At 38.7% G+C, this 16,383-nt stretch overlaps 1 protein-coding gene across 3 annotated transcripts in view; it reads right to left on the bottom strand.

The window, feature by feature from the left end:
* LOC113235072 (LIM domain only protein 3-like) overlaps window positions 1-16,383 on the bottom strand; it is a 49,233-nt gene that overhangs the window by 9,112 nt on the left and 23,738 nt on the right. For all 3 annotated transcript variants that reach the window (XM_026470629.1, XM_026470630.1, XM_026470628.1), the window contains exon 3: window positions 1,153-1,232. In XM_026470629.1, coding sequence (XP_026326414.1) covers window positions 1,153-1,198 — 46 coding nt within the window. In that variant the 5' untranslated portion in view covers window positions 1,199-1,232. The remainder of the gene's footprint in view (window positions 1-1,152; window positions 1,233-16,383) is intronic.

Here is a 16,383-nt window from a genome sequence, read left to right on the forward strand (position 1 = left end):
GCCGATCAAACTTGTACGAAGTCGAGACAATCTACGTCATAAATTATTTTCTCAAAGAAAGGCTCCGGGCGAAACTTAAGCCTGACATAAGTGGGCAATAAACTTCAGCCAATTTGGAGATTCGCATCTGGAGGCTCTTATTAAAGCCCGAAAGTTAGTCCTTTTCATCCATCACTCGTAATACGTGTGTGAGTTATTGTATGAAAAATTGAAGAATAAATTGAGTCGCTGCAGCAGCGGCGAGACATAAATCCCAACTGAGCCCTCAATATTGTTTTAAAGGGGAAGTGGCCATAAATTTTATCAGGGCCGTCCAGAGAGCCGCGAACGCGGGCGCTGCGCCACCGCCGCGCCACACCGCTTGCCAACGCTCGCGCCGCCGCCGCCCGTCACGCCACCGTGCCGTTGCCGCATCGCATCCACACCACCCTCAATTTTCCGCCCTTGCTTGTGCATTCACCGCTTGCGACAATATTCTGGAATGAACTTGCAGCAGACTATTTCATGGGTGCGTTTAAAGAGATTTTTTGCTTGATCGTGCAATTGCATTCTAGATCTGAATTGTGATATTTGAAAAATAATGTTCAGTAAATCGTATCATATTGTACGTATAGAATAGCAGAAAGAAAACAGCTGCTTTTCGAGTATACCGAAACTAGATTGCGAGCTTAAAACTTCAATCAGCCCACAAGTAGAAACGTGGCTCCTTGAGACGAGGTTGCGGGGCACAATAAAAAAATAGCTTATTTTTATCAATACGATCTGGGTGTCGGACATTTCGCATAAATGTGATATTGCAATATCGTTCGTCCCCTTTTTAATATCGCGACGGACGCTGTTGGGAGGTTTATGGCACAACCCTTCCCACGTTTTATTTGTGACCTGTTTGTCCTAATATTATGAAAAATTTACGTCAGCAAAACGAAAATGTCGCTAGTTCTTATGTTTTATTGTAATTCGTTGTTTGATTTAATAATTTAAATATAATTTCTAAGTACAATATTAGAAACTATGTAAATCCGCAACAATGATCACATAAAACAATCAAAGCTATACGATCTGTGAAATATGGGAAAGTACAGATGAATAATTTGCATATTTCCTAAAACTGATTATACCTCTACAATACAGACCAAAATAAAATATACTCACTATTCCCAGTGTCGGGCTTATGCATGGCGGGTGGATCTCGAATCATGGTGTGACCGTCGCTAGCACATTACACGACCAGTCTATAACAATAGGAATACATCATTAGTTTATTACTTTCGTTCTCAAATCAAATAGAGAATGTTTATTTGACGACCTCGGTGACCCAACGGTTTCTACTATGCGCGCGGGATGAGGAGGTCTCGCGGTCGATTCTAGGTAAGATCAATTTAGAAAATTAAGTTTTCTAAACTATTTTTCCGGATTTAAATCGCGTGTATTTACTTTTTCCAACAAAGCAACGTTTCTAAACTGGTTATGTGTTCAAAGTAGTACTCCGAAGTGAATTCCGTTGCTCTGGTACTCATAGTACAGGTAATTCCCTAATTTGAGACCGGACAATTGGTGTGGTTGTCTGGCAAATTTAGGAACAAAAATTTTATAGAGTGTGAAAAAGGTAAATCTAAATGAAGCAAAAGAGGTTGGCCAGGATTGTGCAAAGTGGCAATCAATAGCCTCTGCATACCTCAAAGGCCTGCGTGTATGTATGCATGCATATTATAATTCTTTTGTATTCAAGCAAATAGAGAGAAAATTTTAATAATAGAGTACAAATCCTATATTTCATCTTGATCTAAGCAAGGCAATTTATTTTCAGAGAATCCTTGCTAGCAGACAATATGAGATCGGGATGCTAAGAGCGGACACGAGCACACGCTTCCTACAAAACCTCATTAGAATAAACGATATCCTCTCCTTACGTCCACTCTTATTACTCCGACAAACTGCCGTCAAACGGCAGCTATCTGACCTACAACACTGAACAAACTACAACCTAAAGTCACCCACATACGGTTTTCTTTCCTTTATATTATTATAGCATGTAGCACACAAACGACTTGATGCCTTATTCTTGAAATGCAAAAGTTTAGTTCAGATCACAGTGCGATAACAAACGCACTGTGAGACGGCTTTTGCTTGAAGGTTGATATGTCCATGCAAAGCTGTAAATTGAAACTCGAGATAGAGACACTAATAACTCCCAGTACTTTGCTCTTGTGTCGTAGTGGTGAAGAAAAAACAGTTGGTTTATTAAATTTTAGATTGCAACTTATGAAATTCTTACTGAAACAAATAGTCGAATAATTTGCATTGAGCTTAGTCTCCCAACAAAATAACTTTGTTTTGTAGTTTAGTGCAAGTTAATACGTTAAATTTAATTTAGAAACAGTGAATAGGAACAATTAAGATTAAAACTAAGCTGCGATGCTACGAATATCATTAAACCTGGTACATATTTTTGTGGTGCAGTGTAAACGACCACCGAAGAAGCGTCAACTCGTAAATATACTAAACGAACTGAGATCGGAAGCAGTGTATTTATTATCCGCGGCGTAGCGATATAACAATCCATCTCGGGGCCATTTCGCGGCGATTTATCGCGAGCCGCCGGCGCCGGCGCAGCGTTGCCTTCTATTCATTATATGAATAGACGCTTCTAATGGACTGCTGACTATTTTCTTACTACTTTTATAAAGTTTTATCATATTTGAAACGCCAGCGGACAAAATCATTAAAATAAGTCCTATAATGTCACTGAGTACTACACTTTTTAATCAAATATACGTAATACCATTTTCCGAACTTAGGATGTAACTTCTTTACGACTAAATACACTGTAGATTTGTAATAAGTATAGGTGCTATAATAAATCTAAGCTATTGGATTCATAAAACATTATAGTACCATTCGTCGCAAACAATAAAAATACATAAAAATAAAAACAGAATATGCTATCAAGCTGTAACGGAATGAAAAAAAAATTTATAACCGCATCGAAATTCCCATCAGCACCTGTTACAAAGGCGGCTATCAAATTACCCGCGACATATCCGCGGCGAAGCGAGCGCGCCTCCATCCATAAATACGGTATTCGTTATGCATTTCTCATATTCATGAATCCGTTTTATTGGCCCCAATAAAATATGAACATCTCAGAATGGATATGAGAGAGCGGGCAAATCTAATATGGATTGCTTGCGCCGGATTCGGTCCGATTGGCAAGTGGGGGCGGCCAGCTGCGCCACACTCGATGCTCCTCTCTTGACGCCTCATCCCGAACAAAGCTTTAATGCGGCACAATAGAATTTCAATGAGGTCCAAGCATCATCTAAATCCAATTCAAACGATAATAGAAATCAGACATAAAATCTTACAGAATTTTATCTCTGATTCCTTTTCACTGTAGCGAAATGTAAAGAACAAGTTACGTGACTATAAGTTACGTCGTCTTAGCTCAAAAGCAATCACTCACAGCGTGTGAGCGCATAAAGTCAGGGGTTGACGACAGAGAAGTAAGTAATTGTCGTTCCCCTCCATATAATTTGATTTTAAAGGGCATTGTCACACTAAACCAGCCACAGAAAAGGGCAGCTCTTCCGTTGGCGTGTCAAAAATTCAACAGAGTGCCGGGATAAGTGGAATGGATGGCGGCGTCGTAGCCCGGGATAAAATATTCTACGTCAAATCGTACGTCACGGGCTCTCGACTTGTTCTCTGTGAGAGTGCTTCGCAGAAGTCTCTTATTTATTCCCTTTATGTCAGCGACAGCACGACTCTTTGTGCCGGTCCAATTTACAGGCACCCATTAGGACCTTTTATAACGAGAAAAAGAAACAGTTAATACCTTCGTATGTTAATTTTATTCGTTATTATAACAGAGAATCGGTTTTTAGTCATGTTAATGCATTAAGGTTAAAAACCGTAAATAATTACCAATAATAAGCAACCCTCGTCGGCAACACGTTATGTAACCAATCCCAACGCATTAAAACTAACTCGCGAGAAGAGAAATCCATTAGAGGCATTTCCAGTAATTTGGGGCGTGTGGCGGAAACCCATTTGGGCATTACAGGCGGGGTGAGTAGTGCTGGCGACCACCGCGAGTATCCGCGTTCCGTTATGATTGCGTTAACACCGCGATCAATTAAGCAGCATTACGTTAAAATTCACCGGACCATCAATTACGCGGCAGCTTCGTCCAACCGACTCGTGGCTCACTATGGACATTCCTTCTATAATTGTCACCGTTCTGAGTGCGAATTTGTGTGTAGGCTATTAAAAAAAAATTGAATACTTTATTATTTCTTAATTATTTAGTTACATTTACTGAAAGGGGAACCATTTGATCCATTAACGTCAAAGTAATCTGTTAGACACTCCCTTCTGACTCCACACTGATCGAATTCATTATTCACCGGCAGAGAGCAATTAAAGCTCCACTAATCAATCTCAAACTTCAGCCAGAGCTGAACTCTAATCAAGAAAACTCCTATTCCGTGAAAGCTTTCCGAACAAAATTTAACTTAATTAAAAATGTAAATTAAATTCCTAGGCGCTTCCACAAGCATCACGTCGTCTTTCCGCCCGCGCACCGCTGCCCACCCGCGCCAGCGCTCAGGCTTTTGATTGCAGCTAAAAGGTTTGGGATTAGTGCGCGAAAGAGCTTTCGGTGCATTTGTAGAGCTTTTAAGTGGGAAGCTTTCGCTTAAGACACTTACATACAATGTAAATTTTATGTTCAACGTTGAGTGTATCTTAGCTACAGTTATGAAACAAATGGATCCGCCCGTGCGGAAATGCCAGCACGAAAAAATACCAGAATAATTTAATTCTTATTATATAAAGAAAGAAGCATGAAATTATTTTTATTATATTATATAGTCAAAAATACACTAGGTACCTATCATTATTGTAGCGTGGGTTAAATGTATTATGTGAACAAAGAAGTGCCAATTTGTATTCCTTACAGTTAAGAAAATATCTGAACGAAGTCGCAGTGGTAAGCGAAGGGGTTGTGGGCGCCGCGGGGTGGAGGGGGTGACGGTCTGACCAAGGAAGTTCGGTGTCCGGAAATAAACCGCCCGTAAAATTGTCAATTCCGAGGGAGCTCTGGCGCCTGGGCCCGACAATTTTGAGCCATTCGTTCGTCTTCAACTGGCCCGCTACGATCTTTGTACCGCGCAGTTTTTGACAGAACATTTAGTCGTGCTTTTCACGTGGCATCCAATATCCACGTAAGATGTACAATAATACGAACTAACTTAATATTTAAATTCATTGTAACGAATAAAGAGGCCATCTTGTAGCACGTCAGCAAAATGCGCGATGCCATCTGGGAGATCGCCAAAACAATCACTGCTATTCTACTTAACTCTACGACACGTTACGACGAGTACAAAACACTCAATTTTTACAAATAGCCAGACGTTTTCTATTAAAATATAATAGGCAGTCGATACGTGTTTAAGCTATAGTAGTTTACGGAGTAACTCAAAAGAAATTGGGTCAGATATATCACGAGCCGCATACGCAGATAACACACGCATCGCCCATTCAATCACAAGGAGCCAGCAAGCAGAAAGCTTATTATCGGGACGCGTTCTTCCATCACCCGAGTAATGAGTGGCGCGCGACTGCGGGCATCCGGAGCGCAGGCTACAGCGACCAGCCCGCCTGACGTGGCCACTGTCCGGAAAATGGTCTCGCCTGCACACGTGCACAGCTCCACTGCCAGCCCTCGCGCTTTTTGAACTGAGATCATCGCGACACTCATCCGTGAAATTGATTCTCGAGAAAAGAAAAGACGAAAAGATAAATAAAAAGGGAAATAGAAAAACACAAGCTAAGATTTGGCGTGAAATTGTTTTTCAGCACCCGCCGCCCGCCCGCCACCGCCGACGCGACTATAGCGGTGGCCCGCCTCGGAATTTCTCAATTACTGGCTGTAAGTAGAAAGGTTGGATAATAGTTAACAGTTTTAAGAACAACTAATTACATCATTTAATGTAGCAATTAAAACAATAATTCATTATGATGTACTTAATAATATGTAGTTACGTGTTCTATGGTGAAGTGAGGGTACATATTCATTTACACTTCGTTTACAGTTTACAAACATAGAGATGATTAGTGAAATCGGTAACTTTAATAGTCATATTCCCTGAAGGGAAAACAAAATGTATACAACAACTAATAACACTGAATTATGTTCATCAATGTAGAAATCGGTCTTAGAAATTGGGATCTTAAAACACTGTGACATCTCATCCACTACGTGATCCATTTGCCGAAGTAAGAAGCAATCTCATTCAATACCCGGTCACCCCCTACCCCCGCGAACGCCCCTGCCGCCCACCTAGGGTTGCTAACAATGCGATACTTTGTGCGCGTCGTATCACGGAACGCAATAAAACTTTACATTCCTCTTTAACTACTTTCCTAGTTATCAGCGTGTGATACGAAATGGGGCATAAATATTGCCTGTTGTTTATACACTACATCGTTCTATGATAACATTGTTTTTAATGTAAACAAAACTCAAACACGCTGATGTATAAACTTTTTTATTAAAAGTCAACAAAGATAGTACGTACCATAAAACGTACCATAAACAGTAACAAAAATATAAGACTTGCCTCAGTAAACCAGTGTACGATGACAACCCTATAAGAGGAGCGAGTATCGCTTTGCCCGATTGTATTAGATTCAGCTGCCCTTTTCATCTACATGTCGTTCTTTCCTTTACCTCTGGAGACGGTCGACAAGTGGATATTCCTCGGACCTAACTCTACTTTCTCTGTTCTATGTTTTGTCGTTACTATGAAGATAATCATTATCGAATTCCTATCCATATAAAGAGCATCGGCTTTTTAATTGTACGATGACATTCCTTATTTAGGATGTATCAAAGCAAAACCACTTTCCTAAAACCGTACTGAATTAAGAAGGCATTATAGGCATATTTTAATAATAAGCAATAGTAAGTAGTTATTTCCCAAAAAGCTTTTTAAAAAACGAAACCTATAAAACAATTGTAATAAAACATGGTCCCAGGCCTCATCTAACCTTTGCAATGACTTTAAAGACTCGTGTATTTGTCGAGAATCTATGAATATGATTATCCACTCCATTCCAAAGGATATCATCCAATAAACCTAGTAAGTAGCAAAGGTATCAAATCTTTTTCGTCCGTAGTGAAATTGAATATTTATCCGGGTAGTATCTCTATTCCGGAACAATTTTTATGTAGGGGGAATACAATCTCAAGATATTTGGGAGGGCCACTCGACGGAGATATTGGCAAATGCCTTGCCTACATTACCTTTATTGCCTGGCGACGTCGCATGCCCGTTTTGATCCTATCGCGATTATTTACGCATTATTCAATGCTCCTAAATGTAATCTAATTTGCGTCATACATGAACCCCTAGCTTTCTAGCTTTCACTGAAAAGTGTATCTGATAGTGTTAAACATCAATGAAGAGGACTTCTGCACTTTTCTTTTCGCAAATCAATAAGACTCAATTTTAACTTTTTTTACCAGCTCAACATTCATCACAGCAAAGCCTTGATTTAGCTAAGCCTTTATTTCTAGTTACTAACCCGTCAATGCGTTTATCTTTTTTAGTCGACTTCGAAAAAAAGGACGGGGTTCTCAATTCGTCAGTATTTTTTTTTGTATGTATGTTACGAGATAACTGTGAACCGATTTTGATGATTCTTTTTTTGTTAGAAAGAAGGTACCTCAGTATTGGTCCCATTTAAATTTGAAGAAAATATTCCATCTATAAAGGTGGTGGCAAACTAACAGATGAATCCGGTTGCGCGCATTTTTCGATAACTGATTTCAATAAAACTTGGCAAATGAAAAAAAAAATGTAATTCCACGAACTTTTGAGGTCGGTTTTTTTAGTAACAAGATTATTTATTTGTAAATTTAATCCAAATAATTTACACATATTAAAATAAATAAAATATCAGATGTCACCTCGTGCTTCGTTAAGTGTATAATTTAGTTAATAATATTTATATGAAAAATTTACCGCCAAAAGTTTATTGCTGATATTGAAAACGGTATGTCCAAAGAACAAAACTATTTGTAAGACTAGGTACATAAAAACAAAGTCCCTATTAAAGCCTACTCATTATGTGAATGTAATTATTCAGAAAGTGGGGTCTCAGGTCGCCACGGTCACATCAGGCTGCAGAGCCTGTTCGCAACTCTCCATAAATATGTACCAGATAATTACATTGAGTAATTCCATAAATAATTGACATGCATATTAAATTATTAAAATTGCTTTTACAGCCATGCGGTGCGAATTGTCACGACACGGTGGATTGTTAAATCTGTAAGTTCATGTGTGAAATGCCGCTGTTACAAATTTTTGTAACAAAATGGATGTAAACCATAGCTTATTAATACTTAACAATAATAAATCATTATTTTCTTCACAAAATTGAAGAAAAATATCTATGCGGAAACTGTAGCTTCACTTGTATTTCAGATCACCAGATCCTTACCTCCGTAAGGACTAAGAAAACAATAAATTCAGGAAATACAATGGACAGTTTATGACCTTTTGCATTCAAATTTAATAAAAATATGCATGTTCAAGTATAAATTTCTTTTCGACTTTAAAAAAGAGGATGTTCTCAATTCGACTGTTTTTTTATTTATGTTACGCGATAACTGTGAACCGATTTTGATGTCCTTTTTTGTTGGAAAGAAGGTACCTCAGTAGTGCTCCCCTTTTAAATTTGAAGAAAATATTCCACCTTTAAGGGTGGCAAGCTTGGGGATGAATCCGGTTTTGCGTACCTTCCAGAAGCCGATATCAATAAAACTTGGCAAATAGATGTAATTCCACGAAGTAAGAGGTCGGTTTTTTTAGTGCTCCGTACTCAGATTATATTACACAAAAGTGATCCCAAGAAAGCAAAAAATATTTTAATATAGGCTGTATGTATTAAATGATTATCGAGAAGAGTATGAAGAGTATGTGATTGACATGATTTTCGTTCTAACTATTCGTCGTCTGTTTCTATCAAGGGCTACATCAATAGAAACCAAAGATTTTTTTTAACATAAATTTGTAACACTTACATATTATCGCCTAAGCGCTTATTGTATCCGTGAGTTGAATGGTTAGATGCATTTAAAGGCGGCGATAGATATTGTCAACTCTGTAAAAATGTTCTCATAATACCAATAAAGCATGAAAAGATCGTTCCGTGTGCATCAATCGGTGTCGGCTATGGCAGCTGTCTAAGGCGCAAATTGCACGAATTAAGCCAACAATGAGCGCAATTTGCTGCACAAAACCGCCGCCATGTAAAGGCGCATTTATAAATGAGTGGACATAATGGCGACCGGCGCGACGTGAATTATCCGTACTGCACTTTCGCCTTGTATGCCCGTTCTGCCTGCGCCTGCGCCGCCATGACTCCGCGCCCTCTTCTCATACTTGTTATGCGGACAAATTACTATTTATAGTTTCAAAGGTATATAACATATAGGTACTATTATACATGCATAACAAAACTTCGACATTTTTAAAATGTTTAAGTATGAACTCGAGTACTAAAAACACATAACAACGTCTACTTCTTAGCACAAAACGAACCAAGCGATTGCGTTTTTAATTGGCCGGTAATGCGAACTAAAAACAGTTAATTTACATATTCCGGCGAATCAATCTAACTCAAGCTTCATTATTCAACGCGGTGTAATTACAAATGTGTGCATTGAGCGAGCATGGCCACTCTAATGAAATCACTCAGCCGGGAGCCGGCGGCCACTAATGAATAAAATTAATCACGAATCAAATGTCGTTCTCGTGTAACGATCATAATGAAGTCATGAAAACAGCTGTTATGTTATTCGGCCACCTTTTATAACTCTACGTTTCTATTTTGCCAATACATTACAGTCTTTTCATTTGCTTTAATTTTGTCTCGTGTATTCTTACGAACATTAATTAAGTACATACAATACTTAAGGCTGAAAGCAAGTAAATAGCAGAGTCCTACATTGTCGACTCGTTCAATTGTCATTGTAGCGCGTCAGGTCGCGATAGACTGTACGATAATGCAGCTTAATTAACGATCAGTCGCAACGCTGATTACGGTGTTGCTAAGTCAAGCCGTAATAACTTAGCTAGAGGGCTGTAAATAAGTGTTCGTGATCGTCGACTAGGTATTTTAATGAGATTTAATAGCGTGGTCCTGCCACAGACCGAGTCGCTCGCCCCACAGGTAACATTGTCGGCTCTTTAGGCCTTAATTGGTTTCCTACATGTTTAATCCGCTTAATGGTTGTTTTTGTCGGACCACGCACAATAACAGAATCCGGTTTCGACATGTAATACTGATCGATGTGAAACTTGTCATTTAACTTCTTATTAAGTTGATTAGTATAACGTGAAATCAGAGACGAAGAACCATTTATGCAACGCGTTTATAAATATTCAGATATATCATACGGATCTCAAATGTGAAATTTCTATGACAAAATAAACCATGACCTGTTAGGTAATGTTTGACTGCTTCATTAAACGCGAAGAGTAGGATGCTAATCGTTGTTTATAGACAATAAATTGTTATACTCATGATGGTTGGAGCGGAAGGCGCATAAATTCGACGAGCTAGTGGCGGGCTGACACCTGTGATTGCATTTACAATGCTAATTCACGGCACAATATCACGTCAGCGACGGTCGCGCTTCTCGTTTTCGCAATTGCGATGAACATTCACAGAAAACTGAGAACGCGCAGGCGGCATAGCGTGTGTTTTCACAAATAAATTATGATATTTCACACACGTTTACTTTCAATCTGCCTTTGAATGCTTTAGTGCAGTTTAAGGTGTCACAAAACTACATCTTTAGATGTAGGTATGTTTTAGTAATAGTGGAGCTCCTTGTGAAAAAGTTCAACCAGAGAAGTACTGCCACCTCACATATTATTGCCGCCAAGATAATGAGAGCATTATTGCGTTCTGGTTTTAAATAGTAAGGGTACTGGTGCAATTACAGGCACATGAGACTTATCAACTTATGTCGCAGAATGGCGGGCGCAGTGGCAGTGACCCTCAGATCTTTGCTATTTAAAGTTCTAAGCCCCTTGGTATTATAAAAAAAATGTTAAATTAGAAACAAATTAAAAGCTTAACGATATAGTAGTAAACGAATGACATGTTCAACAAAATAATGTACCTATGGTGTCGAAACAAATTAACCCATAAGTATGAATGATGAGAATTTTAAATTCATTATTAAATTATGGATAAAACGGGGGAGCGGGTCGTTCCACGTCGAGATAAGCCGCGGATAAGCGGCCGCAATCCATTATCGAGCAGTTAATTGATAATTACTTTCTTCCATTACCCTGAACGAAAATCGCGGTGATTAACTCTGAATCGCTTTAACGAGCACAATGGGCCGGCGTTCAATTAAAAACTCTTGTCGAATGTAGACGGCTTCCCAGAAAAGTGGATTCGACGCTGACTCAATCTTGTATACATGGAATAAGGAATTACTCGCGTGCGGAAAGTTTTTAGTTAAATATTCACCCGTTTTGTAATTAAGACGCGATTCAATTGAACACAATGGAGTTTCGTGAGCGCTTTCGAATGGAATCAGAGACAGACGTCGTCAATAATTTAACGAGAATGGAGATTGGACGGTAAGATAATTAAATTTTTTGAATGCGCTCTACACAATTGTGTAAGTTGAGAGTTGAATTCGAAATTTGGGAAGAATTACTTACTTTGTAGATGATGACAATTGCTTAATTTAAAGCGAGGACATCTTTTCGTTTAAATTGGGTTCTGGTGTTAACAACTTTACCGATAACATTTACTAATCCAAGATCTTTTGCGAGTAAAATTTTAAATGCAGTACAAATTTTGTAATGTGCCGTTATGATAGGGTAAATAGATATTGTGTAACTTATATTGAATTGATGAAATATTGAAAAGCGTTAGCAAATGCTATTTTTCACAGAGCTGATTTTCTATTTCGAGCTTTGTAACGAGCGAGAGAAGAACCACGTATGCAACATTCGAGAGTATTTTAAATGCATGCACACTGCGCAACCAAAATAACTTAATTTATTATAAAAACTACTTCTTACTAACCTAATGATGTAATAAATGCTAATCAAAATTAAAAGCCACTGGCTACATTTATCCTAATTATGAATAAACTTATCATTGTGTAGCGCAGATAATTGTCTATTTTAAACTTTCGCGTTGCATTGTACTAACATTTTTTAAACGGGAATAAACACATTTAAACACTAATAGGTACTTTTATATCTATTTTTCACGACGTTTCGGCCAGGTAAAACGCTGAGAAAGTAGTTGAAGATACCTATTAGAGCCTTTGCACACGGCGCCGTAAACGCGCGTAATCTGCGCGTATACTCCCGCAGACGCGCTATAATGAATAAATTCAAACGCGTGCAAACATCGTGTTGCAAACAAGAAGCTCATATACAATTTTATGTAGTTGCTTCATTTCAATAATTAACAAACAAAACTAAAATTAAAATTGTGTCTTATCATGCGCGATAAATACGCGCGTTTACAGTGCGTATACGCACGTCGTCGGCGCGTATAATATACACCGTATACATAGGCTCTTAGAGGCGTTTATCCAAATGTTAGTGCTTATATTGAATTGATTACGCAAAGTATATAAATCATAATATTCATATTACTAATGACTACATGTGACTTTCAATTGACTTTGACTTCGCATTAATTATGGACGTAATGATTACGTAAAATCATATCAATAAATTAAAGTTAACCATAATACCAACCTAGAGATATTGGCAATAAGAAAGAGAGTTTAATTAAACGTTCTAAGAGTTTATCTCTACATGTAATCCCGCGAACTACCGCACTGTAATCTTGCAGACATTTAATTTCGTCGTTTTAAATGAATCGCAGCGATCTCATACACCGAAATCGTCACAGCGATTGGTTCGTTCCGTCGCCATCGTATAAATTGTGAAGAAAATCATCCGCAGAATTCCAATAGTTGGGCGCTGATGTCCGAATCCGTGATATATCGAGGCGAGGATCGCAGGGTGCACGCCTGTTTATGAGATATTTCATATTGCGCATAATTTGCACCATTCGTCACTAGACGCTTACACGACTCGGCTTGGCACCTGACTCGGCACCCATTATTATCAGCGCAACCTCCAGGCTATTGGCGCACCTATCTTATAACTTATAGAATTATCTGCACTGCTATTAAAACAAGTTAAATAAACTTATGAACACCCGAGTTCACAATACGAATTCGATTTAGCTAGATTTATCTTTGTGATTATAAACAATATCCGTTTAAATTTTAATATCAATTTTGCATTTCCGTTATTATAAACGATAATACGCTTATTTAATTACAACGGAGCAATGCAAACATATGTCATAACCAATTTCAAACATAATATGAAACAGAGGAGTTGCGAAAATTATTATAATGTTTACTCAATGAAGCGTGTAAACTAAATATTTTGACGTGGCTAACGAAAACAAAAATCTTTCTTGGAATGTGTTAATGGCTCGTGTAAAGTGCTGCGATGTTGCTAACGAATCTCTGCAAAAAGGTCGCCGGCTTTTGACAGTCATACGAAAATTGCTAAGAGTGGCACTCAGTTATTTGAGTATATATTCACCTACGTTCGAATTCGTCAGGTGTGAATGGGGTTGCCAGATGTGGTGCTCAATTTTTTCGCACGGCTTTTTGTGAATTTATTTATGAGCAGAATCCATTATGTTACGTAGGTATTAGCTCACTATTCAAACACAAAGATAAGCCTATATATATGACAGTTTTTATATCAGCCGTTTAAAATAAATAAGCGTGTGACGCAAGGGTTCCACTGGTTGAGAAGATGACCGTCGTCCGGTATTTATAGTTTACTGGTTTATTCCAGAGTCTATCAATGTAGCATTACGAAACTTCTTTTGGATTTGTTAAGTATATAATTAACGAAACTGTACGCTGACCACATAATATAACTGTGTACACTGCAAATTAATAAAATAAATAATAAATAACGCACACACTCAACATAGCCCCGCACTAGGGAAACCCTGTGTCGCGGGTGCCATGGACACACACATAGACAACCACAAATTACACCCAAACTCACGAGAGAAATAAATGTAAGCCATACAAACATTTCTCCCGGCCCGGGAATCGAACCTGGGACCTCTGCGTGGCAGTCCGGCATGGTAACCGTGCGGCCACGGAGGCAGATAAAAATTAAAAACGCATTGAAACTAAACCAATAAATCAGACAGTTACACGCGTTTAATTAGTTAATTTTTGCTTATGTAACTGAGTAGTCAAAGATAAGACGAATATGAACGAAGAAAGCGTTATGTGGCATAAGGCCATCGCTAGGCTAGAGATCGCTAGCACCATAAACAGACTGCCGTATTTTTCAATCAGAGAGCTGTCAAAGCGTTCTGACACCCTCATCCCATCGGCTCGCACTCGCCGAGCACCGAAATTGGTTTTCTACATTCAATCCATACAAAGTTTAATGTTATTCGTTCGGATATCACCGGGATGCTGCCGATGTTTACCGACGCGCCAAATCATATTGGATTTGCAAACTTTTGTTTGCGGACTTTATTTCATTTTACTGTTAGTTCAGGCCAAGAGAATGTAATTTTAGATATTGTCCTCTAGGCTATGTTTTGAATAAGTCTCCTTTACTCCTAAGCAATATTGTATTATTAAAAGTAAACAAAGGTACTAGCCTTACCCATTGCGAGAAAATATTTCCGAGTTGTAGTTGGAAATGAGAAGCGCAACGCCAGTTACAAATTAACCGCGCCGGATATCTGGGGAGCAGCTCAGCAATAGCTTCGAAGGCTGGAGTGCGGCCGCAAGCGTTTATAAATTGAAGGGCTGGTACCTGCGGCTTAATACACCGCCGTTTCCGGTTCATTTCCGGGCGGCGCGCGCGGCGCCGGATATTGCTTTTAAGGTTGTGCCGCACGCTATGCTCCACTCTCGGCAACCCGCGCCGCGCTACTCGCCCTCGCTTTCACCATACCATAGGTCTGAATCTAACTCTACTGTGGATATTGTTTTCGCGCAAAATGGAACCATAACATAACGTTACACTGATGGCACATCTTTCATAATGCATTGACAATACTACTCTGCTTAGATTTATTGGCATTGCTTCACATACGCCTGAACGAAAATATTTTTTTCGTAAATTTTACAGTGACTTAACGTATGAGTTAATACTACAAAGAAGAAGCTTTACAAAAATTGTACAACGAGAGCAGCTTCCAAGAAATAAAACTAAGAGACACACAATCCCTTGGAGCTGCTCCGGAAATTAAATTTTCCCTTAAGCTTAAAGTTTAATTAACTAACATCACGCGAGCGTAGTGGGCAGCCGGTGAGAGCGGAGCAGTAGGGTACGAAGTGGCGAAGCGTTGTAGCGGAGCGCGTCCCACTGCACCGTAATTTGATGGACAGTCAATTTAAGAGCGTACCCGGAGCGGTAACGGGGTGCACTTTAATTTGCACTCGCGTAACCAACACGCATCTCTGCGACTGAGTGCACTGCACTATAGCTCCTATGTACTACGATACCATTTTATGAACTAGGAGGTAAGCGACGAAATGGTTCAACATGAGCTTATCTAAAACGAGGACATTAATCTAGTCAGTGCCTGGTCCACAGGTGGCGACGACGTGCGGCTCTCGCTGAGCCGGAGATAGCCGCACCGAAGGCAATTACCATATGCATGTTTATTAAATTAACTTCCATATTAAATTCATACATGGATATATTACTGTTAAATAGGCATTAACAAGTTTATATTTAATTAGAAACTTAATTAAAGTCAGAATGAAACTTAATTTCCTCGTTGTTGTCTAAATTGCGCACTACTTTAAAAAAACACCTTTTAAGATTTCAGTAATAAGTAACAATTGCTTACTTAGAATGCAAAACGGAAGTTGTGTAAATTATACGAGCAATTAAAGCCTCAGAAAAATGTGTAATGTATTTTGCATGTTTCTTTAATTTATTCCAGTCATATTATTACCATATGGTTCTTCATAGCGTGCTGTTAATAAACAAAAACCGTTTTACCCGTCTGTTATGGCGGGCAACATGCGGTTTCAATTAATGCTATTACGCAACTTCATAACGCAATTACGTCTTTTTTTATTCCAAGTCGAATATAGAATAAAATAGCTTCATAGAATGACGATATAAGAAGTCGACACGGTTCGAGTGTCTGCATTAATATAATCACGCATGAATAAAATATCGAGGAAGTATATAATGGACACATGCAAGGGTTCCGTCACAAATTTTATTATCTACATATATA

This window comes from Hyposmocoma kahamanoa, unplaced genomic scaffold, assembly GCF_003589595.1.
Source record: "Hyposmocoma kahamanoa isolate Upper Pololo Valley unplaced genomic scaffold, ASM358959v1 87, whole genome shotgun sequence".
Lineage (NCBI taxonomy): Eukaryota > Metazoa > Arthropoda > Insecta > Lepidoptera > Cosmopterigidae > Hyposmocoma > Hyposmocoma kahamanoa.